A 24,968-nucleotide genomic window follows, 5' to 3' on the forward strand; every position below is an offset into this window, starting at 1 on the left:
TTTGAACCCAATCCAATTTAAACTTGAGTTCAGCGCCACGTTCCTTTTGGAGGGCAGCCCCCAGTTTGTCATTCCAAGGGCAAGGGTGTCCTTCGCCCTCCTCCCCAAAGATTGCACAGAGCATCTGATGAAGGGAACAGCAGCTCACAAAAGTTTATGCTTTTGAATAAAATGCAGTAGTCAGAAAAGCTGCCACCATAGACTAACGCAGCTGTCTTCCTCCAATAGGTGTGACCAGCTTGCAAGGACCAATGCATCCACTGGGACGGTGGCAACTTTGTAAGAAAGAGCTACAAAGTCTTAACTCATCTTTAAAAAGTGAAACTTGTGGTTACACCGGGCATTTGCTGCTTTATCGCTAAACCCATCAGAAGCGTGTCTCACGTGACCAAATGCAAACAGAGAGCTCAGCCCATGCAAGAGGAGGAGGTGGGCTTCAGTCTGCAGCAAACCAGCCAAAACAAGACAAGGGTTTGATGATAAAAAGCTGCTTCTTTTTCTGAGCCTGAGCCTGATCAGAATTCCATTGTTTGAACGGCCTTGAACTCAAAGTTGCCGTCTGCTTGCCAGCCTATCTCACGAGAATGTTGGAATTAAACTTACAGAGTTAGGAGGAGTCCAACTTGTGTGCAGAACTGAAATCCAAACCAAAGCAGGCCTGGTGGGGCAGTCGTTCAGCCTCTGCCCAAACCCGTCCCGCAAAGGAGAACCTACCACCTTTCTGGGAAACTGGTTCCAGTGCCGAATTGCACTTCTTAAAAATCTTTTTTAAACAGTCAGAATCTGAAAGTTCACTCCGCTATTCTGGGTCTTGCTCTCTGGGATGAGGCAGAACAGATATTGCCCCCAAATCAAGGCTAACGTTCAGGGAAAGAGATGACCTACAATGTGGTTAAAGAAGGGATGACATGAGCAGGAACAACAGTTTTAACACCGTGTTTTGCAACCTCGGCAACTTTAAGTTGTGTGGACTTCTGGGAGTTGAAGTCCACGCATCTTAAAAGGTGCCAAGCTTGAAAATCATTGGGGTAACACAGTGTTGTCCAAACTTGGCCACTTTAAGATGAGTGGACTTCAACGCCCAGAATTCCCCAGCCAGCATGGCTGGCTGGGGAATTCTGGGAGTTGAAGTCCACTCAATCTTAAAGTGGCCAAGTTTGGACAACACTGAGGTAACAGGTCAATGCTACACCTTATTTACTCAGAAGTACGCCCCAATAAGTAATCATAAGTAATAAATGTTAATTGATTTCATTGCATTTAAAGAGTCGCTTTGTGTGAGATGGACGGCTTTATAAGTGTGACATATAAATAAACAAATAAATGGATTCATTGATTTAATTAATTAAGGAAGGAATAAGCAAGCAAGCAAGCTTCTGATAGATTCAGACACCATTGCAAGTGTCCAACTCACTGAGACAGGCCAAGGGGGTGGGTGAAACAGAATAGTTCTCCTTAATGAAGCCCCAGTTCAGGTTTATAATGGAAATGTATTATGCAATTATTCCATCTAGCCCAGGAGCCTGGCTGTTCCTTTTAGTGGCGGAACAATTAGAGGACCGGAAAGTAGGCACACTGGTTGAACAATGGCCTGGCCTCTCGTGGCAGTCAGTGATTGTGTAAGTAAAAGAAGGGAATTAAGGAAGCAGTAGCCACTTGTCATTTGGCATCTTCTATTATGTAAACTGAGATCACTGCATAGTTTTGGGGCAGCTTAAGTATTGATGTTGTCCCACACCGACCTTCCACCCCCCACCCCCCCTTTTATGGAACTTGAATTTTCATCATCTTTTCCTTTCCGGGAGAAGAGAAGCCACTCTTAATAAAACCTGGCCTGTAAGGGAGTTTAGTTCTAGACACCACAAGCAATCACAATTTAAAAAAAGGATAAGAAAGCGTCAGTCTTAATCATAGTAATTGTTGTCATGCATCCGGTCCCTGAATTTCTAGGGACGAAGTTGCCTAAAACAAAGTTGAATAAAAGGTTTAAAACAATGAAAGCAGATGGATTGTTAATAGACCCCACACAAAAGATACTGCAAAACCTCTAAAAGCCATTTCACCAGGCACTTAAAAGCCACTTAGTAAAATAAGCACAACAAAAAATTGGGTGTGTGTGTGTGTGTGTGTGTGTGGAGTGGAAGAGGGCTGATGCAAACCAGAAAATAACCGGGGAGAATTTTATTTCTCTATCATTGACCTGGGTCCAAGTCCCATTAAATCAATAGGCGCTGCTGCTGAGTCAATAAGACTCGGATTGTACTTTTTGATACAACAAAGTACAGACCTGATCTGTACATTGTGCAAAGCCAGAGTTTGCTTAATCATAATTCAAGGAATAAACGTTTACATAACAAGCTTAGGCAGACCCAACCAATTTACGCAGCATGCTTTTCCATGGTTTACTCAAAGGTTTTGCTATCCCCAGTACGATTAAATTGTCTATTAAAGTGTGTGTAGCCCTATCCACGGCTAATATACCTGTGTCTCTAATCCAAGGCTAAGACACTGGGGTCCTTCATATACACTACCAGACTTCACCCTGATCCAGGTCAAGTTATCTGTAATTGCTTGGGATGATTTTATTTTATAGCCATGGTTAATAGGATGGTGATGGTTAAACCCCTGAGATCTGCACCAGTGAGAAGTGGCTTACCACGTCTATAGGTAAAATGATAAATACTCCAAAAGGGAATTGCTGAAATAGGTTCATTAATAAACTTTTTTTTTTTAAAATCAGGAATTGCACAAACAGGGGCAGCCAGGCTTGCAAACGCTGGAAAGATAACATTCTTATAAAAAAAGAAAAGAAATTAAGAGTCTTCTAGCTGAAGCATCGGAGGAGGTCCTGCCATCCAGAAATGTATGAACAGAAGCGCTGTTTTATAAATCCGTTTATAGGCTCATCTCACAGCATGACTCTCATTTTAACCCTCCCTCCAGGGCAGTGTTTCTCAACCTTGGCCACTTGAAGTGGTGTGGGCTTCAGTCCACACCTCTTCAAGTTGCATGGTTGAGAAACTGCTCTAGAGCCCGGCCTTTTCCCAGGCAGGGTCCCCTAGGGGTCCTGGACAACCGTCCCCATCAACCCAAGCATTGGCTGAGCACCATGGAAGCTGTAATCCAGCCAGCACTGGGCCCTGTCCCTAGGGACGAGCTCCTCTGACTTGGCTCCTTCTGCAGGATTTCAAAGGCTTCCTCCCCGAGGGGCTTGTTAGATGAAACTTTCCACTCTGAATTGGCGCATTGTCAGAAGCTAGAAGGGCCTTGCGTCATGCTGGAAGTCTCCCTGGTTGGTAAAGGGTAGCCAGAGGAAGGCGAGGGAAAAAGTGGGGTGCGGGGAAGCTGGGGAACGGGTAATAATGCTTTAGCTGGTGGGATGCAACACTAGGATGGTCTTCCACCCAGGGTCCATTCGACTGTCAACCCATCAACCCCATTTAGCCTAGGGGGTTGTGCGAATCCAACCCTGGGGCTCACGGTACGGTGCACAGTTTTGCACAAGCTCTGAACAATTGAGTGGAATAATAAAGTGGGGTTGAATTAACCCTGCTTTGATTGGTGGGCCCCCAGCTAATGAATCCCTGGGGTGGCTGAGTGGTTGAGGGCTGTGTGTACCCAGCGTTGTCATTTGTAAGTCTTGGGTGATGGCTTAGGGCAGTGTTGTCCAAACTTGGCCACTTTAAGATGAGTGGACTTCAACTTCCAGAATTCCCCAGCCAGCCCATGGGGAATGGCCATGGCTGGGGAATTCTGGGAGTTGAAGTCCACTCATCTTAAAGTGGCCAAGTTTGGACAACACTGGATTAGGGAGTTGTGTGAACCCACCAAAGGACGGCTTGGGGGTCTGTGGTTCAGTGGGCTGGGGGAGCCCATTTGCTAGCAAACTTTTGAGATCCACTTGCTCTCTTTCAAAGGGTTACAAAGTATGTCATGTTCCCTTCCCTGAAGTCCCGTTCATAGTTTTGGAGTTATTTGTGAGTTGATGGGTTCAGGATAGCCCTGCCAAGCAAGTGCTTGTTGATTTAGCCGAAATCTAAACAGAAATAATTAGTCCATGCCTCAAACAGAGGCAAGACAAATTCAGCGATTTGCCAGTGAGGATTATCCTATTTTTCTTCCTCTTTGGGTGAAGGTGAGGAGACAGGAAACTATTCCTAGTGGCCGAGCATATACATTTTAATCCTCACTGCTGGCTGTCCTCTGCTTCTTTTCTCTTCCCTTTCCCAGCTATATAAATACCATAAATAAATAAAATAGATAAATAAAATTACAGCCCTTTGCAGAGAGCTGGGTCTCCACATATTGCGTCCGAAGTAGTCTTAGTAGGTATCTCTCCCTGTCTGCACTGTCTACATTTTTCCTTCCTTCCTTCCTTCCTTCCTTCCTTCCTTCCTTCCGTCCTTCCTTCCGTCCTTCCATCCATCCATCCATCCATCCATCCATCCATCCATCCATCCATCCATCCATTTATATAGCCGCCCATCTCACACGAGGTGACTGGGCGGCGTACAACAATTTCCTAGTCTTCTGGTCTTGAGGTCGCCCCCCGTGCCCCCCCCGTGGGTCAGGGCACGTGCGCACCCGCGCCTCTCCGCACCACTCATTCCCCGTGCCCCCGGGTGGCAGGCAGAGGGCGGGTGCCCCCCCCAGCCCCCCCCCCCAAGCTTCTGCTGGCTTTCCGCGCGTCCTGCAAGGGCCGGGCTGGAAGTGCCACGCTGGGCGGGCTGCCCTCGAAGTGCAGCGGAAGGGAGGAAGGGGCGTCCTCCCCGCGTCGCAGCTCGGATTCCGCCTTAGGAACGAAGCCGGCGACCGGCAGCCTCCCAGTCGAATTGCAGGCGGGGCGGGGCGGGGCGGGGGGGAGCGAAGCGAGGACTCCCTTCGGCGACGGGCTGACCTGCCAGGGCTGTTGTGCCAGGGAGGGGGGGAGACCCTCCGGAAGGCCCGCGCGGGCGCGAGCGGGAGGAAGGGCAGGCGCGGCTTCCCCGGGCGAGCCCCCGCCGAGGAGCGCAAACTTCGGGCGGCCGCCGGCCCGCGGGGCTTCCATTGGCTGGGCGCGCCCGGGTCCCGGCTCCTCCTCCCCCGCGGGCGCCTTCCTCCTCCTCCTCCTCCTCCTCCTCCCCCTCCCCGCCCTTGACTTGCGATCGCGGGAGGGACCGGCGAGAGCGCGAGAGGCGAGGAGCGGCCGCCGCTCCGGATCGAGCCGGCGGGACCTGCCTCGCGCCAGGGGCCGCGGCGCGCGGCGAGCAGACCCGGCTGCGGCGGCGGAGCGAGTGCCGGCCGGGCGCGGGCTCCGGAGCGGAGGCGGCGGGCGAGCGGGCGCGCGCGCGGGTCCCCCGGCCCGGCCCGGCGCACCGCCCTCGCCCTCGCCCTCGCCCCCGTCGCCCGGGGCGCAGCGCCGCCCGGGGAGGAAGATGCGGCGGCGGCGAGGGCAGGAGCCGCCGCGGGAGCGGGAGGTAAGAGCCGCCGGAAGGGGGGGGGGACTACGACCCCCATCGGGCGCCGCGGGGGCCGCGGAGGAAGGGAGTGGGGCCCCCGCGGCGCTTGGAGGGCTGCCTCCGCTTTGCACGTGAGGCGCAACGTGGGAAGAGAGGGAGAGGCGTGTTTACACCGAAGTAAGGCGCGGGGGAGTCGGGGGCGCCTCCCCCATCCCGACCGGTCCAAAGCATGGGCTTGTTGTTACTGTTACTGTTGTTGTCGTGATTGTTATTGCTGCTGGTGCTGCAGTCGCAGTGGCCGCGGCTTGGGGAGCGCGTAACTTCGGGCAACTCTGCGCAGGAGTCCCGGGCGGACTGCGGGGAGCTGCTCGCGGGCGACCGTGCAGAGGGTCCCCTCTCGCCTTGGAGGCGCGCCCGCCTCCCGTCCGCTTCCCCCCGGGCTGGACGTCTTCCAGCTCCGTGGGACTTGGGTTCCCATCATCCCCTGCCAGCGCCTCTGCTGGGGAAGGAGGTTTGATCTGCACGGGCCTGTGTCGAAAGAGATCTGGCAGGATAGGCTCTCTTGTTGCATCACTTTGCGGCGGGGGGGGGGGTCCAAGGGCACCCAGGTGTTCTTTCTGCGGGGAGGGGGGTGTTGTTTGGGTGGTGGCTGGCACCGAGTGTCTCTTCCCAGATAAATAGATGTTTAAAAAAATAAGACGATGAAAAAAGCCCTGTTTAGTCTGTTAATGGTGGGATTGGAAGGCGGCCAGAACACTGCCTTGGGGGTGGGAACCTTGGATACCGGCGTCATGCTCTGTGACTCCCCGCTTCCTCCTCCACGTTGGGCGCAACTGGCCGGCTTTAAACCAGGATCATTTGGAAGGGACTGCCGAGATGGGTAGCGCCGAAGGAAGGTGGGAAAAAGGATCCACTCCCCGAAATCGGCTGCGCTAAAGTTGGGTGCCAAGCCTCTGCGTTGTGTTTGGAGGAGCCCTGCTAATGTCAGTTTTGCTTGGGTTTTCAACAAAGATGGTGGCGCTGAGTTTCTGGAGCGAGCAGAAAAAGTAGGGGTGCTTTTTTTAAAAAGCAAACAAACTGATTCCTTGTTATGCCTTTATTTTGCCACATCTGCTGCCTTAGCTGACACACTCTGCATCAGTCCCACCTCGGAAGGGAGCTGGTTTTCTTCTGCATTCGACAAAGTGTTTAAAGGGACTGTGACTACACCCTCCTGTTTGAGTGTCAGGAGATTTCCTTTTTCTTATGCGCTCCCCCAAGATCATCTGTTTCTTGTTGGAGGGTTACAAAAAGTGGCCTTGAGCTCTTTAGGGATTGCCCAAGTGACGGCTGTGGTTTATAGCCGGGGTGTGTGTATATGTGTGTATATATGCCTTTGCACACACATAATGCATGCTTAGGGCTTCTCTGCAGACACGTGGCCTGCTGTGCTTCTAAAAGGCTACATGTGGCCCCCGAATAGTTGCAGGCAGGGGTTAAGCCGCAGAAGCAATGTTTGCAGTAACTATAGTGCTTGGGTACACAAAGGTGCTGGGGGGGGGGAGTGTAGGAAATGCCACTGCTGTGAGTTAGTGAGCGACGATTGGACGAGAAGCTCACGTTTGTTTGGTCCTGATTGGTCGGGGCTGTTCCGAAAAACACAATTGTATAAAGAGTCAAGAAATCAGGAACAAGGTAGCTTGTTCTGGCACTTTGAACCCCAGTTGTTCAGGTTGGCTCTGCTTTTTCTTTTTAATGCAGCTAGGACGTGGGCCTATCTTCTGTCTTGTGCATATTTTCTTATGAGTAGAGTTCACTGGCTTCAGTAGGGTAGTACTGGCACTTTGGGGGAAAATAGCCAGGAAGAATCTTTTCAGATGGAAATAGGTCCTGTCTTCCAGCTCTTTAAGATGCTGATGGAGTTTTTAGTGCCCAAATTTCAGTTGGGGTGGCAATAGATGGCAAAAATTATATATTTGCTCACTTGCTATTTGTTTATTTTTTTTAGGGTTTGTGGGTCTTGATTTTCACATATAGATAAGCCATGTACAACACAAATACCCAGTACTTTAAGATCTGCCCAGAGAACCTGTCAAGCAAAAGAACAACAAATACATGGTCAGAAGTAACATTTCTATAAAATCACTCCTAGGTGAGTCTTAGCTGCAATGCTCTGCAGGTTTTACACAAAGCACAGGCCTTCTTTCCACCTGAAAGAAGCGGGTGGAAGACAAAATAGGAATCATCTCCTTTGGTTTGAGTTATGACATCAAACATGGAAGGACATCTATAGCAAGGAGCAGCAGCCATCCGTGCAGTTTACATTTATTTGCCCAGGATCTTCTGGTACTATGTTAGTGAAACCAGATCTGAGAACCCCTAAAGTCTAAGATGTCAAGGTCATAAATTCATGGCACATTTCTTGGGTAAGAGACATCTGAGAAGTGATGCAAAGTTGTTAAAAAGAATGATTGAAAATAATGCACCAAGGTCTCAGAATGTGGGAGTGTGTTTTTGCCAACATTAATCTCCCCCAGGAATGTATTGTTGGAATATTTTCCTTATATGTTTACAATTGGTTTAAATCAAGGCTTGATGAAAAATTGTAGAGACAGTAGTAATGCCGTTTTATAAAAGGAAAAGGCTTGCTCCTGCCATTATAAATAAAGGAGCACATCACATAGTAAAACCTATGTAAAGGAAAACATATATCTTATGTATAGAAAAACATATATAGGAAAGATAAAATGCCCATTTAAGGAAACATCTGTTTTAACTCTAGATAAGGAGACATCTGTTTTAACTATAAATAAGAAGACATCTGTTTTAACTCTAGATAAGGAAATATTTGTTTGTAATAAGCTAATGCATTCCATTCTATTGATAACTATTGGCTAAATCTTTAAACTAAAAAAGAGAGAGGAAGGTACACTACCTAAGAGAACAGTTTAAAAATAAATTAGGTGTGTCTACCACTCCAGAGAACATAGGTCTCAGGGCAATTCGATGCTGGACTTCCAAAATGCCAGAGATGTTCCCATAAATAATCACTTAGCCAAAACAGTCACATTAGGAGATTAAATGTTGCAGGAGGAGAGCTGTGTTGGCCTGTGGTAGCCAAAAATCAGAAGTTTGCTAGCACCTTTTAATAACAAGAGTTATAAAAAAGCATATGCTTTTGTGAATTACAGCTCACGAGTGCTTATGCCTTTTAATAATTGTCTGAAAAGGTGCTACCAGTTTCCTATTGATTAAGAGAATTTTGAATGGGGAGGAATATCTCCCAGTGCTGGACTCTACTGCCAGAATTTGCTCAATTCAACCCCTCCACCCCAGAGGGAAAGGGGGTAATACTAATATTAATTAACAATAACCAGCCACCCAGATTGTTAAGGATGAAGAATGCAGTCTTTGTTGACTTATTAGAAAAACCCAAGCTTACGTTTCCCCATGCTACTTGGTTATGAATATTTTAAAATTAGTATTAGACGTAATAAAACACATTAACATATTGAAAAGGAGGTTCAATAACAGCTAAAATGAAATATTGGGTAAGTCAGTGGTTGTCAACTGGGGGCCCTAGGATATTTCTTTTTCTTTTTTTGTTCTATCTTTATTAATAAAAAACAATAAAAACTAACCAAGACTAATACTAAGAATAAAAAATAGCGGGGAAAAAAGAAAAAAATTTAAAAAGAAAAATAATAAAAAGCAAAACTACAGAAAAGAAAAAACAATAACCACAAAAAGAATTGACTTCCAACCTACCCCCCAACAGATGTAAGTAACAATATACATCAAAGTCTTGCTCTAAATTTACTACATAACTTCCATTATTTCTATTAACCCATATTATTTCTAATCATCAAACCTATACAACATAATTCAATGTTTATATATCCCACAAAAAGTTTTAAAAAAAAAATCCAGTGGGGCCCAAGGATATTTCAAGAGGGCCACAGGTGAAAAATGTGTAATGGGGGCCATTGCACATGCTGAGGGGGCCACAGAAAAGCAAAGTGTGCAGTACTGCAAATAGTGTCTTGTTGACACTAGAAAACACACTAGTTGCTCTCCCATGTCTTTAATCCAGGACGGGGGGAGGGGGGCACAGAATTAAAACAAGGTTGGGGGGGCTATGGGTGAAAAAAAAGTTGAGAAACACTAGTGTGAGTGATACTGGATGTATCCTAGTTGTATCATTCTATAACACGTTTCTGATTGCATGTGGTTGAATTTCTCTCCCTGTTTACGGTCAGTTCCCCCTCCGGAGGGTTTTTGAAGTCTTTTATAAGTTCTCTTTTTCTCTCTCTATATGCGTGTAATCAGTTAGCAAACAGAATCGATCATAAAAGCTGGTTACAACATTCCTACTCTTGTAAAACCCGGCCAAGGCCACGTTGATGGGAAGCCTTAGCAATCGTGTGTTTTCTTTGCCTGAATATTCCCAGCTCACTTTGGCACAGTTAATGGTGACGCTGCATTTAGGGAGGAGATGTGAGGTTAGGCTTCAGGTGTAGGTGACCCATCACCAGAAAAAACTTGCAAAATTTAAGCACTGGGAAACTTCCTCCTCCTCTTCCTTCTCTTCCTTCTCTTCCTCCTTCTCCCCTTCTTCCTTCCTCCTCCTCTAGATTTAATATAGATGCCCATTCCATGTTGTAAGTGGGCAGCTTACAAAATATAACACTAAATTAAAAACACAAAATGAAGCAAGACGGTTGGTGGTACGATAGCTGCCGGCAAAGAGTGGAAAAGTGATATAGCAGCTAAGGTCCTTAAGTGAGGGACCTCCATTTCAATGCTGTCAGGGATCTAGCAGGAAGAAAAGGCTCGATTAATTTTTATGTGGAAGTGTGGCAGGCCAAGAGACAAAATGGCAAACGATTGCCGTGGGATAGGGCAATGCCCATCTACCCTTGGATATCTCTGAGTGACCGACGATGGTCATTTAGGTTACAGTAGCATCCATCTCATATCTCTGGAGACTTCCAAGAGCCAACACGCTACCCTTGACAAGTGTCCCCAAGTTGCATCTGGTGCAAAATGTGGTAGCTGGGGCCCTCATTGGTGCAAGATACAGGGATCATATGATGCCTCTACTGAAAGATCTGAATTGGTTGCCAATTTGCAATGATGGTGTCCGTGTTGACCTGCAGCCGTGGCAGGTGGTGCTGCCAAGTTGACCTTGCTTGAACTTGGAAGCTAAGTAGGGTTAACTCAGTAATTAGATGGAAGAGCACCTGTCAATTCTACAGCCTTTGGCTGGACTGGTGGAAGAGAGAACAACAAACCACATCTACACTTGGCCCAGAAACAGGAGGACCAGTTCTCCTTTTGGCCAAAGTCGTGTTGGGGCATTGATTACTATAGTTTGTGTTGACCCCAGTGTTTGCTTCCTCCTTGGCTGAAATGATGTGATTGAGCCTGCTGTAGTGATCTCAAGCAGGCTGTTAAATGAAGGCGACTTTCCATATCGCTTGATCCAGAAGTAGAGCTCAGTGCGGTCCATGGGGTTGATAGTCCAGGTCAGCAGGTATCTCCTGGAAGGCTTGCAAATGCTTCATATGGATGGGAAAGCCTCCGAAGAGTTTTCTTCATCTGAGGGAGCCTGTACCTTCCCCTCCTGCAACTCCTGCAGCTGCGCTTGGGAGAGAAATCATAGTGCCGGTTTTGTGAAGTAGGGATTTGCCTCCTTCATCCTTGAAAAATAAGTAGATAAAGCAGTGGTGATGTCACTCTCAACCTTGGAATTGAAGGTTGGAGTCATTTGGTTAGCTTAATCCAGTGTTCTCAACTCTCATGGCCACTTGAAGATGTGTGGACTTCAACTCCCAGAATTCCTCAGCCAGCATGGCTGGCTGGGGAATTCTGGGAGTTGAAGTCCACACATCTGAAAGCCACCAAGGCTGAGAAACCACCAAGCCACCAAGGTCCACACATCTTAAAGACACCAAGGCTGATAAACCACCAAACCACCAAGGCTGGTTAGCTTAATCCAGCGTTTCTCAACCATGGCCGCTTGAAGATGTGTGGACTTCAACTCCCAGAGTTCCCCAGCCAGCATGGCTGGCTGGGGAATTCTGGGAATTGAAGTCCACACATCTTAAAGCCACCAAGGCTGAGAAATACTGGTCTAGATAATATGACTCATACCTTCTTTCCTCTTCTTTCTTCTGACTTGGCAGTTTCTGAAAAGCCAAGGGACCAAAAATATCTCAATTACGAAGCATTTTGAAGGCTTTCTGAGAAGTTTTGTGCAGACCTTGGGTGGCCTGTCACGCTCTTTATTGATTTTCTGATTTTAACCTAAGGCATGTCACTGTGTAGAGGGGAATGCGGTGAACACGTTTAACTTTTGCAATGTTCGGATCAGCAACCTGTGATCGAAATATTGTTCTGTTGGTTCTCCCTCGGTCTTGTAACGTACTCTCTACTTCTCTTAATCTTTTCTCCAATTCCTCCCCCACAAAGGGGACTGAATTGGGGGTTCAAACAGAGAAACCCATCTTGTGCCATGTATTTTAGCCCACTGTTAGTACTTGGATGGGAGACCACAAGGAAACCTCCAGGGCCGTACCTTTAAAATCTTGCACGAAGAATACCTCGGTCTTCTTGCCAAGACAATTACGTGGAGTCTGTCCACGTGGTCACCAGGAGTCGAGCATCTTTCCGAGGGCGAACATTATGCTTTCCTCCAACGCTTTGGACTTTAGTTCCCATCTGCCTCAACCAGAGTGGTCAGTTGAGGGCTTGTGGGTTTGCCTGCCTGTGTTTTATGAGGTCTGGGAGATTGGAAAATAAATTCTTTCTCGTGCAGCTGGTTCCATCAGCTGGAACATCCTGCGCGCATCACCCAAGGAAACAGGTTATAACAGGTGGGACCTGCCTCTCTTTCAAATAACAGGGTGCATAGATTTCTCTGCATAGATATTCTCATTTACGGTCCCTGCATCATCAGTTAGGTTTCCACACTGTTTGCTCACTTATGTGCATATACTTTAATCCCTGCTCCCCCCTTGCCCGCCTGGCCATCCAAGGATTTCAGCTGATGTACCCAGCCTTCATAACAACCCTGTGAGGTAGGCTAGGTGTCCCCAGATTACCCATGGGGGTTCATAGTTAGGCGCAAATGGGACCCTTGGCAGCTGATACCCGAGATGAGAAAATTGCTTTGAGAAGAAGGTCCTATTCTGAAACAGAGGAAAACAGATGGAGTGAAAGAGATTGTGGAGTAAGAGAGTCAAAACTGGTGGTAGGATTTTTCCAGTGGTGAGAAAGAGATGGATTAAAAGCCTAAGCTGGAAACTTAGTGCTGAGACTAATTCTGTTCCTGACGTGTTGCTAGAAATTGTGCTATGTGAATAAAAACAAGTTCATCTTCATTTGCCTTTAGTTTCCTCCCTTCCTTAATTAGCTCTCCTGATTTGGATTATAGATTGTGCATCCTTTGTGGGAAGAGGCAGAAAGACAGTAGGGACAGACATAAATTGTCGTAGAAGCTAGCAGCAAACTTAACTCTACCTTTCATAAATAACTATCTGCAAAAATGAACTCAGTAGCCTCTCTTCAGAATAATAAATAGATTATCTTCTGTTAAGAGAGTCTTCAGGACAACAGTAGAACTTTCTATCTTTTTTCTATTAGATCTTTGCTGGATCCATCCATCTGATTTATATAGCTGACCATCTCACGAAACATGAGTCTGAGCGGCATACAAAACTTAATAACATTAAAAACCATAGAACTCTCAAACATGAATGAAAAAAAAAACCCATAAGAACATAAATAACCCAAGATTGTGGGAGAACCTCCATCACTTGACATCACACAGCCACCTTGCAGGTTCACCATGGGATCCCCGAGGTGGCTGGAAAAAAACATGTTTTCAGGGATTTCCAGGAGGCTAACAGAGATGGGGCTGACCTCACCTCAGGGGGAATGATATTCCAGAGGGTGGGGGCCACAGCAGAAAAAGCACACTGTCTGGGTCCTGCTAAATGGGACTCTGTAGTAGACGGGATCTGCAGCATATTCTTCCTGCTCAACCTGATGGGACGGGTAGATGTGATCAGAAGGAGATGGTCCCTCAGATAACCTGGTCCCATGCCACGTGGGGCTTTAAAGGTCAAAACCAGCACCTTGAATTCCACCTGGAAGCAAACTGGCAGCCAACGCAACTCACAGAGCAGAGGTGTAACGTGCCATCCGGGGGGTGCACATAACTGTCCACGGGGGAACCAACACCAGTTGCAGCCTCTGGATATTGTTCAAGGCTTCCACGTCACCTAAGGTGACTGGGTCAGTTTTCAAGAACAAGGTGATGGGATCCTCCAAACTTCTATTTTCTGGGGCCTTTCACTAGCCCCAGACAGTTGAATTGAGTCAGTTGGATGAGCGTGATGTAGGGATGGGTCAACCAGGTGTGCTCCTCCTGATGGCCAGTTGCATAAATAACAGGGTCAGGTTCGAAGGCTGACTTTTCTCTCTCTCTTTTCTCCTGTTTCAGAACATCCAGAGCGACCGTTCTGTTTCCTGTCTGAGCCCGGTGGCCAGAAAGCGTGTATAATGGCGGAGAAGCGACTCTTGGAAGCGGTGAGTGCCATGAGTTACAGCAAGCTCCCTCGACTGGAGGTGGAGCCAACCCACATCCACCCAGTGGGCTTGTGCAGGACGAATGGGCTGCCCGACCTCACCACGGAAGACCATTACAGTTACAAAGGCTCCTATTTTACTTACCCACTGCAGTGCCACGAAGGGCCCAAAGCTTTAACTCACTGGCCCTCCGCTGAGACCTACAGCCATTGCACAGGAGGTGCACCTGGCCAGTCTCCAAGGACAGAGAAACCCACGTACAAGCCAGAACCTGAAGGTTTGGAAGCCCGTCAGAGAGTCCGGGGCTCTGAGAAGGTCAGCGAATGTGCCACCCAAGAGCGGTGGGCCAGCTACATGGGTCACTCAGGTGTCATTCAGCAAGGCTGGATCCAGGGATACCCAACCCAGCAGCTCCCTGCAGCCCCTGCCGTTTGCCCCACCTTGGCAGCCCCCAAACCAGTTTACCGAAGCCACCCTTACGGGGCGGAATCTGGCTACTCCCCCAAAGGCACTCTAGCCTTGCGAATGCAGATGGAAAACCTCTCAAAGCGTCTGGAATGGCCTCCCTCTCCCTCGGTTTTGCCCACCGGCACCAAGAGCCGTAGTTACAGCACAGTGGGGCCCAAGAAAGCCTTGGTGCCTGATGCTGGTGTCATCCAGTTCCAGCAGGGGCCCAAAGAGGGCACTGCCCATTCTGCGGGCTTCTTGCCTTACCATAAGGCATTTGAGAAATGCCAGGGGTCTCAGAGTGCCTCTTCCCTGGATGCCAGCTCCCCCGCCGTATGCCAGAAAAGCGTCTCGGAGACCCCGGGTAGCAACCCCAGCAAACACACGTGGTCCAGGCTTCCTCCTCCTCCTCCTCCTCCTCCTCCTCCCAGCTTACTGGTGAATCCCCAGGATCTGGCATATCAGGAGAGATCACCCACATGCTACCCCTTGGGATCCTATCCCCTCGCCTCTCACGAACAGATGTTGTTGTATCACCAGAGCTACATGCAAGCAGAAAAATCAAACTCGGTCTTCACTTTGGCGGCCTGCAAAGGTTTTGGGTCTCCAAGCAGTGAAGACGCCCAGCTGTTTCCTGGGTCGTATTTTCAGCAAACCTCTCGCAGCTACTATCCTGGTCATCTGGAGAGCTATCTTTACCAGGCTGTTGGCCCATCTCCTATGACCCCCCTTGAGCGTCACTCTTCAAGGGAACATGAGCACCCACAGAACTCAGTGACCAAAATAGACTTTGCGCCAAAGAGTCCTGTTTCTGCCTGTGCTCTGCCTGAAAAGGCTCCTCCAGCTTATAATCCTTGGCGCAGCAGAGGTAGTCTTCCAGACTGGTGTGAGAGCAGCCGCATTGCAAAAGAAGCCAGCACAAATTCTTCTGGTCTACAGGATTTCCATCCTGTTTACCAAGTAGACCGGCTATCTCATTGCTACAACACGGTTGGAAAGTTACAGGAAAGTGGCTGCAAGAAGGATCTTTGCCCACCAGAAAAGGTGACGGTGAGGGAAGAGGAATCTTCTGAGACACACAAAAAATTCTCCTTAACCTCTGAATCTAGGAACACCAGCACCCACAAAGATGAATCAGGAGCCTGCATAGTTATTTCCGATAGCCCAGTTATCTCCCACAATCCCTGCTCCAAGCAAGACCTGCCCAAAAATGTTCTCAAGGCTTCTAACATCCAATGTATATCTAATGTACAGTGGTCCTCAGAGGAACAACCAAAGGCAGTTCATAAACAGCGTGAAGGTTCCTCAACTACTTCTTCTCCTCCTATGCCTGTTATCAATAACGTTTTCAGCTTGGCTCCATACCAAGCGTACTTAGAAGGTTCTGCCGATTTGGTGCAACTGGATGCCTCTAAAAGTTGCCACGCTGAGGAACTGTCTCCCAGGAGCAGAGGCAACAGTGTGGAAGATGAAGGTCTGCCTTGGACAGGCTCTAAAAGATTGACCAATGAGTCTAGGGTGGATCTTCCTGGGTGGAAAGAAACCACCTGCAATGCAATAACGAAACCTGGAGATGCTGACGTGGGTAAAAATAGTGTCCAGGTAGAACGAGATAGCGGAGATAATGCTGGGCCTTGGGAAAGCTCCAAGGTCAAGCTTTTGAATCCAAATGATCCTGTGTCTTGCCAGCCATCCCCTACCAGTTGTTCCAATGGTAGAGTTGAGAGACTTGCCCAAGAAGACCATGTGTTAGATCTCAGCTTTAGAACGGAAAGCTTGGCAGAGGGACCTGATCTTCAGCAGCTGCCCAAGAAGCTTGAGGCTCCAGACAGCGGAGGTTCAAAGATCAAAGGTGAAGAAGCGAGAGAGAGAGCAGCCAACGGCCAGGAGACTGTCTCAGAGACAAGCAGAGAGGCCTTGGTGCTGCCTGTCAACAGCGGTTCTTGGGGTAACGGACATTTTCACAGCTCTGCGGCATTTCTGTTCAAGAAATTCAAAATCCTTAAAACTCATGCAGCTGAGGCTGGCTCTGGGGCCAAGGATGTCTCTCTCCAAAGAGGTTCTGACACACAGATAACTCAGCAAAATGCCCCCTTGGTTGGGTCCAACCTTTCCCAGGCTGTAACTCCATCTGAAACTCCGATTTTGCAGATCAAAGGCTTTAATGCTAAACCGCCAGATGCTTCAATGCCCCTGCCACCTAGCACCCCTGCTGGCTCTCCTGTGCTTAGAGAGGCCCAAGTTCTGGATCCCACCACTGGAAAACCTCTTGGTCAGCAACATTCACCCAGGCAGTATTTCACTGCTTTGCATACGTCTGTCTGCACTATAATTTCTTGTTCGGTGTCTGCCTCCTCCCCTGATCAACTCAAGGAATGGTTGGAGATGGCCGAGTCCACTGTGGAGCTGCAGGAGAAGACGATCAGTTCCACCAAGCCCAAAAATGGTCCAAAGCTCTCTGAAGCTCACAAACCCTCCAGGGGCAAAGAGATCTGGTTGGCCTTTAAGGATGTAGCGGTGCTTATCAGGAAGCTGCTATCTCAGCTGGAGACATTCCTGATCAGTCACAGGTGCCCCTTTCCTCACGTGATTCGAGCTGGCACCACCTTCATCCCTATTCACGTGGTGAAAGAGGAACTGTTCCCCAACCTTTCTGGTGTGTTGGTTGACCATGTCTTACAGGACCACAAGGTAGAGCTGCGTCCTACCACCTTGTCTGAAGAGAAGCTGTTGAGGGACCTGGACCTCAAGAGCTGTACTTCTCGGATGTTGAAGCTGCTGGCTTTGAAACAGCTGCCGGACATTTACCCTGACCTCTTGAACCTCCACTGGCACGAGTGTGTCAAGCAGCAGCTTGGTAAGAGCGTGGGCCTTCTTTTGAAACTTCAGTGTTGAACTAAACATATTTTTATCTTTTTCTCCTTCTCCTCCTCCTCTGTCTTGCACAAACTGTGATTTTCTTGGGCTTTGATCTCTGCACCTTTCCCCCTTGCATGGGCACAGTCTCGGTTGGTCTTCCCTACAGATATGGGTAGAAAATCTACATAGTGGTCAGGGTTGAGGCCTGGGAGAGAATTCCTGTGTCTCCTCCAGAGGTGGTTGGGGTTCCGCCTTCTAAGTGGGGAGAGGACAAGGGAAAGGGAGCTTAAGAGAGTTGTCTGGCAGATCCGGGGTTGGCTAAACTGTAGAGGGGAGGATGTTCTGAGATTGTTGGCTAAGAAGGCATGGAATTGGGTGCCTGTAGTATTGGCAAATGGCCTTTAATCCAGAGGTGAGGAACATATTGAGAGCTATAATTCAGCAACATCTTTCTTACCCGTGTTATATCCTGACAGCAATTGGGCTGGCTGGGAACTATGGGAGTTGTAGTCTCAGTCCAGCTGGAAGGTGCTACATTAGCAAAGCTGGCAGTAGATAGCATGGGGCAAGATGGAACATAAGATGCCGTTGCACACACCACACGTACACCCAGGCACGTGCACGCACACACTCACTGTCTCTCTTTCGTTAGCTCTGACCAACTGTCCCCTAGCTACTGTCATTTCAGATGATTCTCGACACCTTTATTTTTTCCAGGTCCAAGTTCACAGGCGGGCCTGCACGCCTCCAAGTAGGTATCCATTCTTTGTGTGGGTGTGTCTTGCTCGCTGCTGCTTGGTTTAGTTTGAGTGTGGAATGCCTTTGGGCACAAGTGGAGGTGGTAGACTTCTTGTGATTTTGGCAGGTAGCTGTGTTGCTCAGGGGCTGTAAGGGTATGTGGGAATGACCATGGGAGACAGGAGGAAGAGCCACACTCTAGCCCAGTGTTTCTCAACCTAGGCCACTTTAAGATGAGTGGACTTCAACTCCCAGAATTCCCCAGCCAGCATGGGAGTTGAAGCCCACTCATCTTAAAGTGGCCTAGGTTGAGAAACACCACTCTAGACAATGATCTGATAAACAAAATTTGAGTCCGAAAGAGAAGGGTGGTCAAAGTGTCTCAGAAGGGATCCTCCTAGTTTTTGGGAGAGTAAAAGTAAGGGATGGGAGAGGTGCTTTCAGACTTGCAAGATTCTGTTAATATAACCTAACAATAAAAATAGAGCGTACTCCTGGTTGTGCTTGTTCTGTGGACCACCTCGCAAGGGTAACATCAGTCTTGCAAGTCTGAAAGAATCCCTCCCTTCCTTCAGTTTTACTCTCCTGAAAACTAAGAAGGGTCCCCTCTGGGTTGCTTTCTCCACCCCCATCCCTCCTTCAGACTCAGATTTCATTTATCAGACCATTGTCTAGGCTGTGGCTCTTCCTCCTGTCTCCCAAGGTCATTCCCACATACCACTGCAGGTGGAAAATACAGGCCCTTGGAGGTTGGTGGTGCGGCTGGACAGGGCTGAAGGTCCCCCTACTACCCTGAAGGACATCTCAAATGGTGCATGGTGCTTCTGCGAGTCTGGCAAGCCGGGGAACATCTTCTAACAAATAGTGGGGCTTTATATCTCTTTTGGTCCTTGACTTCCCTGGGTTAATAGATATCTGGTGTACAGAAGAGCAATGGCTGTTCTGATATATAGAACAGCGGCGGCCTGACTTCCTTTTTATTTACATATATATATGTATGTATAATATATATACAGAATATATGCAGAGATAGATAGATAGATAGATAGATAGATAGATAGATAGATAGATAGATAGATAGATAGATAGATAGATAGATAGATAGATAGATATGGATTCTGATATATTCATTCTATATATCAGAATCGATATATATATATATTGGCACCTTCGAGTCAGTCTTGACTCCTGGTGACTGCCTGGACAGGTCCCTGCAGTTTTCTTGGCAAGATTTTGGAAGTGGTTTGCCAGAGAGTATGACTGGCCCAAGATCACCCAGCTGGCTTCGTGCCTAAGGAGGGACTAGAACTCACAGCTTCCTGGTTTCTAACTTGGTGCCTTCACCCCTACACCAAACTGGCTCTCTCCGTTTTTATATAGCTTACTTTTTTTTAAACCAGCAACAACCAGAAACTTCTAACACGGCTGAATTCCACAGGAAAGATTTTGGAGATTAACTAGATTTGGGGGTGCAGCCTCACTTAGCCTTTTGTGTGCTGAGGGCCATGTTCCAAAAAATAGGCGGGGGCGGGGGAAAAAAGCTGGTACTGGTTGGATTTGAATACGTAGCTACTGTGAGTGCTCTCCATGCATTTGACAGCTTTTCCTTCTTTTGCAGAATTGCAGAATTCAGCAGGGATTTGGGTGGGCTCTTGTGAATCACTGGGAACCTCAGATTATGTCCCTTTGGTGTGGTCCTCTTGTCCCTCCCCACCAATTTAGTGAAGGAGCTGCAACACAATGTGCAGCTGTAGCTTTCCAACCTCCACTTAAATGTTCTAGCCCACTTCTCCTCCTAGCAGCTGATCTAATTGGTGAGAGGGAAGTATTTTCTAGCATATAGCAGAAATGGGTGTCCCTGCAGTTTTTATGTTGCTCAGATGTTGCCCCCCAGGAGCATCAGGAGAAGAGAAGGCATAGTGGGGGGCTCTTAATTAAGACAACCTTCTCTAACTTGGTGTCTTCCCTGGAGCATGTGTTGGGACTACCCTGCCCTTCTTCTGGCCAGTATGGCTGTCAGCCTAAAATTCTGGAGACTGTAATTCCAACACATCTGGAGTGCTTGCTTTTGTTAAGAGATAACAACTCTGGGATTGAGAGATCTTTTGGGATGGGAACATAGCCCAGGAATCCCTAATCCATCATGTGAAAAGAAGAAGTATTAGAAGTTGGCCAATGGGATCCATTCTCCCTTTAGAACAGAATTAGATTAGTTGGAGAATGAAGAGATCTGTTGAACCTTTGGAAAAAGAGTTTAGGACCAAAATTGTGGACAGCATCTCTGCCTTGAGAGAAGATGCTCATTCGGTTGACTGTTCTGTGCTTTTCGTTTTCCCAGGGAATCCTGCGAGGGAGATCCCAAACAGTGATGTTGAGGCTTTGGGAACAGATGCAGCCACCGAGTCTTGTGGCCAGGACTTCAGAGGGAAGAGTACCAAAGACAAAGCATATGGATTGGCAGCCTGTCTTGGCACTGTGTGCTTGCATTGCAAGACTCACCAACCAGTAGATACAGGAACCCTTCTCAGATGTTCCTCACCTTCCCTCCAACACGATTGTATGCTAAATGGGATGAAGGTGCTTCCTAAGGAAGACACAGCCTTGGAAACCAAGGGACTCGCTCTTTGCTCTGGTGCTAAGAGGCCATCCCATAAACGGCCAAGGACTCTTGAGCTGAAACTGACTGCTAAGGTTGCTAGGAGGACAACCAGAGCCTCAAAGATCCTTCACCTGCGGAAGTCCGTGGTTCACATCCAATTCCAGAATGCTCTTCAGGATATTCAGGGACCTCAGGTTCTTGGTCCTTCAAGGAAGAGAAAGAAAGTGCCACCAGCACTCCTCCTGAAGAGTTTCAAGCGGCGGAGATGCAGTAGTGCCAGGGTGTCTGCCTTGCCCTCTGAGTATCCAGAACTTGTTGGGAAGAGAATCAGGCACTTGTATGAGGAGAAGGACAAGACAGAAGCCTGGTATCAGGGTGTGGTGCTTCGCGTCCACAAACGCCACAAAAACCCTTTGAAGACAGTTTATGAGGTGAAGTACGACAGTGAGCCAGAGTGGCAATATTACCTCGAGATTCTGCAGGATTATAAGAAAGGTTGGGTGGAGCTGGCTGAATGAGTAGATGGGTGTTTACGTGTGTGTGAAAGAAAAGAGGGGCAATTTGATTTATCCTGCTGTTGGATCGGAACACAGTTGAAAGGATAATCATGTTTCAAGGTTAAGACTGTTTTCCCACATGACACACTATGGAGAAAGGTGACCTTGGCCTGATTCAGATAGTCCTCTTATGGTGCTCAACACCTCAGGGCTCCATGTCACTTCCAGAAACTCACCACACATGAGTAGCTTTCAGGTCACTGCTTTGTCAAAAAACAATTTGAACTGGAGCTGGGTCTACAAAACGGCCTCATATTGTCCCAACTGACACCAGAGATGAAATATGAATCTCACTGTACATTTTACAAATCTTCTACATAGGTGGAGCTTTGAGGACGTCCCGGGAAATTTCCCTGGTGGGCCCATCCTCTGTGCTCAGTTCTGGCTTGTTCCAGCAGCTATGAGTAACGGGTTTGTTGAGTTCCCAGAATATCTTAGAACGAAGCTTGTCCAGGGGCATTGTGGAAAACCCAGAGGATGGCTACTGATAGTTGCTTGTCCTTCTTGGAGCATGGAGAGGAACCCTGGGATGTTGGCTGATGGTCACCCTGATGAGTTCCAGCCCTTCATTTTTGACCAAACCAACCCCACTGGAGTAGCCATGTCTGTAGAAAAGCAGTGGTGCACACACTATGGAAGTAGTATCTGTAGTTCCCAGACCACACTGCTCGTGTGTTGCTTTTACAGAGCTGTGTTGGTACAACTCCTTCAGGAAGAGGGTACTTGGGGGACATCAGAACTGCTTGTCCTCTGGTTGAAAGTAATCTTTCCTCTTCTCCCTCCTGCTTCATCTGATACTTGTAAGTCTCTGCAATTGTTAGGTTCTTGAGTTGGCCCTACTAGAAAGAAGGCAACCTTCGGGGGAGCCGCAAAGATCTTTCCAAGGCTGCTTTTAATTGAATCTTCCCCAGGTGTAGGGGCTTCCAGATCCTCGGATGTTCTCCAATTCCACTTGATAGATCTGAGCCACATCATAGCGCATGGATCGTGCTTTATGCACCCCCCCCATGGAACAATTTCCTAAACTCCTGCTCCACCATCACCGCTGATGGGGATGAGTGCTTTTGAGGCAGACGTCCCAGGTAAATTGTGGGAAGGTGTGAGGAAGGGGCTCCTTCTAAAGCTTAAATTGAAAGCAAAGCCATTCCAGATGTCTTCCGATGGCCAGACCACTTAGCAGGGTGGGGGTGTAGCTCTCAGCGACTTGACTTTGAGGGGGAAATGCCCGAAAAAGACCACACTCAGGGAGACCGTTTTGCAAGGTGGGACTCTGAAGAAGCTCTTGCATTCCACTTAGTTGCAGTTCGACAACTGGGCTCAGAGTGTGACGGAGTTTTCCACTGTAAGGGATTTGAGCCGTGCTCAAGTATCCAGAGATGTCAGATTGATTTGCTGCAGCAGCTTGGAGAATCCTTGAAGGATGAAAGTAGCCACTGCAGGGAAAACTTGCCACAGCTGTTGTGACTGCATGCACCTTTGCGGTCACTGGCAGGGTGGCCACATTAGTGTTGCAACCAATGACTACAGAAGTGCATGCAGTTGCAACAGCTGTGGCGTGTTTTTCTGTCTTCTGCGCTGGCAGAAGAGACAGCGGTTCTTGGTTTGCTTTCCCCCACTGTTAAAGTTAAGAATTAAACTCATGGGAGATCTGGAATTTCTCTCTCCTGTTGCACCTGGTGAGCTGAGGAAAGGAACGCCCTCACTTTTCCTGGAACAAACTAATCAAGATCCCTGCATGCAGAAAGCTCGCATGTCAGGAAGAGAAATTCTGTCTTGGCATTCTCCCTGACGTGCTAGTTTTCTGCATACAGGCCTTTTTTGGGGGGGGAACCCAACTTGAAGGATTTTTCAGTCCTGTTAGCCCCCCTGAAGATATACAGTTCAAAGAACACTCTACACTTTTTTCTGAGAACATCTGTATTTTAAAAAACGATGTGACCGGCTTTGTGTACCTACAAAGTGAAACGAAACAGCATGCACGTGTTTAAATTTGATTTTTGAAGGGCTGTGCTAGTTCCACGACGCCGACGGGCATAAACATGGCACAAACTCCCACATTTTAGAAATGTGATTTGTTTTGCCTTTATAAGGAATTGCTGCTGATTTCAAGGGTGTTTTTACTTTATTTTATTTTTTTAGACTTCCTGTTTGATACTTTTTGTGTGTGATCTTTTGATACGAGTAGCAGATTTCAGTTGCAACTGCATTTTAGAAGCTCCAGGCTTGAACCGTGTCTTAAAACTGGTGGGAAGGATCAAACGTGGATAGGTCAAGCTCCCTTGAAGCACCCAGGTCGAAAAAGTTCATTTCTGAGAAATGAAGCTTGGAGAATGAAAGAGAAGGGGAGCAGCGAAGAAGAAAAATAAAATAATTCTAAAAGCACCCTTAGGTTCGTTTCTAAAGAGCCAAAATGAGCCGGGGACAAGCGTGGAAGATGGTCCTCTCTTGGCTGCGCTGTTTTGAACCAATTGAGATGGTCAACGGCAATGAAATTTCGCGATGGCTCCTTTGGGGGCTGACCTGTTCAACATGCATGTTCCCCCCAGTTGTGGCAGAATTTGGAAAGGGGATGAAGCCGTGCTAGTTACAAACATAAGGCTTCGTTTTTATCTCGGACGTGCAGCAGGCGCATTTTGGATCCTCTGCTCCAACAACGTCCATGTGTTTCTACCTGCTTATCTTTAAATTGTGGGCCTCTCTGTTGAACACGCAAATCAATCCAGATTTGGGGGGGTGGGGAAGCCACAGGTCCATCCCTCACTTGCCCCCTCTGGCCAGGGAAACCAACCCAACCGCAACAAAAGCAAAGACGATGAAATTGTACTGTGCTGCCATTTGGAAAGAAATGCATAATACTGTAAACGTTGTACATAAACCGGGAGCATATGTGCCTTTTTATTTAATTTTTCTTTTGGTTCAGGGTGCAGTTTCTAAGAGGTGCTTCGTTAAAATTAAAGCAACTGTTTTGGACCTGGTTATCTCCTTGACTTCTCTTTGAAGCACTCTTCCTGTCTCCATTCACGGTTCCCTCTGAAAGCAGGGTTTCTCAACCTTGGCAGCTTTAAGATGAGTGGACTTCAACTCCCAGAATTCCCCAGAAGAGTCCAAGGTCTCTTCCCACCTATAATTCTATGGACTAGGTAGACCTTTGCTAACCATTGTTACCATCGCTTCTTGTGTCACTTACTTAATAAACCTTAAAATATTTTTAGAATGTCTCCCGAGAGGTAGCTGTGTTGGCCTGTTGTAGCAGAAACCCGTTTTTATGGGCCTGTGACAGCTTAAAACCCTTTTTATGATGGTCTAAGCAAGCTTCTGTGGATCACGGGCCACTTCCTCCTACGCCTGGATTATTATCTGGGTGAAGGTGTATCCTGGGCCTGGAGGAGGGGAGGGATGGAGGAGGAGGAAGAGTAAATGGTGAGGTCAAAGGGAGGCTGAGGAGCTGCAGATAATCGCTATAGATTAGCAGCCGTGCACAAAAGATTTCTGGCACCACAACAACTGTTTGCATCTGTGAGCAATTAACACATCCACTGAGCCCATAGACATGACAATTAAGTCTTTAGACGAATTCAGTGTTGCTGCTTTTTAATTCTACTTGCGTAAGCACAGAAACAAACCAGAACTCAAATACAAAGCCTTTACGAGGAGCCTTCCTTTTCTCCCATATTTATCCCCCCCCCCTTTAAATTTCTTTAGTAAGATTCTGCCAACTCACAATCTTTGTTAAACTCTGGGATTTTTTTAAGGGTT

The 24,968-nt window shown here is 47.8% G+C and overlaps 2 protein-coding genes across 10 annotated transcripts in view; both read left to right on the forward strand.

Annotated features, from left to right (window-relative positions):
• PPCDC (phosphopantothenoylcysteine decarboxylase) overlaps positions 1–2,079 on the forward strand; it is a 43,121-nt gene extending 41,042 nt beyond the window's left edge. For 2 of the 6 annotated variants that reach the window (XM_088148437.1, XM_088148436.1), the window contains exon 6: positions 229–2,079. In XM_088148437.1, coding sequence (XP_088004563.1) covers positions 229–362 — 134 coding nt within the window. In that variant the 3' untranslated portion in view covers positions 363–2,079. The remainder of the gene's footprint in view (positions 1–228) is intronic. The other 4 variants (XM_088148434.1, XM_088148435.1, XM_025170454.2 and 1 more) reach the window with 3 other exon arrangements.
• Positions 2,080–4,882: 2,803 nt separating this feature from the next.
• On the forward strand, positions 4,883–24,187 carry PRMT2IP (PRMT2 interacting protein). 4 transcript variants are annotated; one of them, XM_015889072.3, is made up of 4 exons: positions 11,529–12,295; positions 13,927–17,316; positions 18,036–18,069; positions 20,395–20,577. In XM_015889072.3, exons 1-4 carry the CDS (start codon positions 12,196–12,198, stop codon positions 20,423–20,425), a joined length of 3,555 nt encoding a protein of 1,184 aa, XP_015744558.3. In that variant the 5' UTR covers positions 11,529–12,195; the 3' UTR covers positions 20,426–20,577. The 4 variants fall into 4 exon arrangements, with proteins under 4 accessions (XP_088004541.1, XP_015744558.3, XP_088004542.1 ...); XM_088148415.1 differs by lacking the exons at positions 11,529–12,295; positions 18,036–18,069 and adding an exon at positions 4,883–5,456 and having other exon boundaries at positions 20,395–24,187; XM_088148416.1 differs by lacking the exon at positions 20,395–20,577 and having other exon boundaries at positions 18,036–18,073.
• The last annotated feature ends 781 nt before the right edge of the window (positions 24,188–24,968 follow it).

This window comes from Python bivittatus, unplaced genomic scaffold (genome assembly GCF_059951505.1).
Source record: "Python bivittatus isolate LINGU-HERP-01145 unplaced genomic scaffold, Pbiv_v1 ctg000530_np1212, whole genome shotgun sequence".
Classification (NCBI taxonomy): domain Eukaryota; kingdom Metazoa; phylum Chordata; class Lepidosauria; order Squamata; family Pythonidae; genus Python; species Python bivittatus.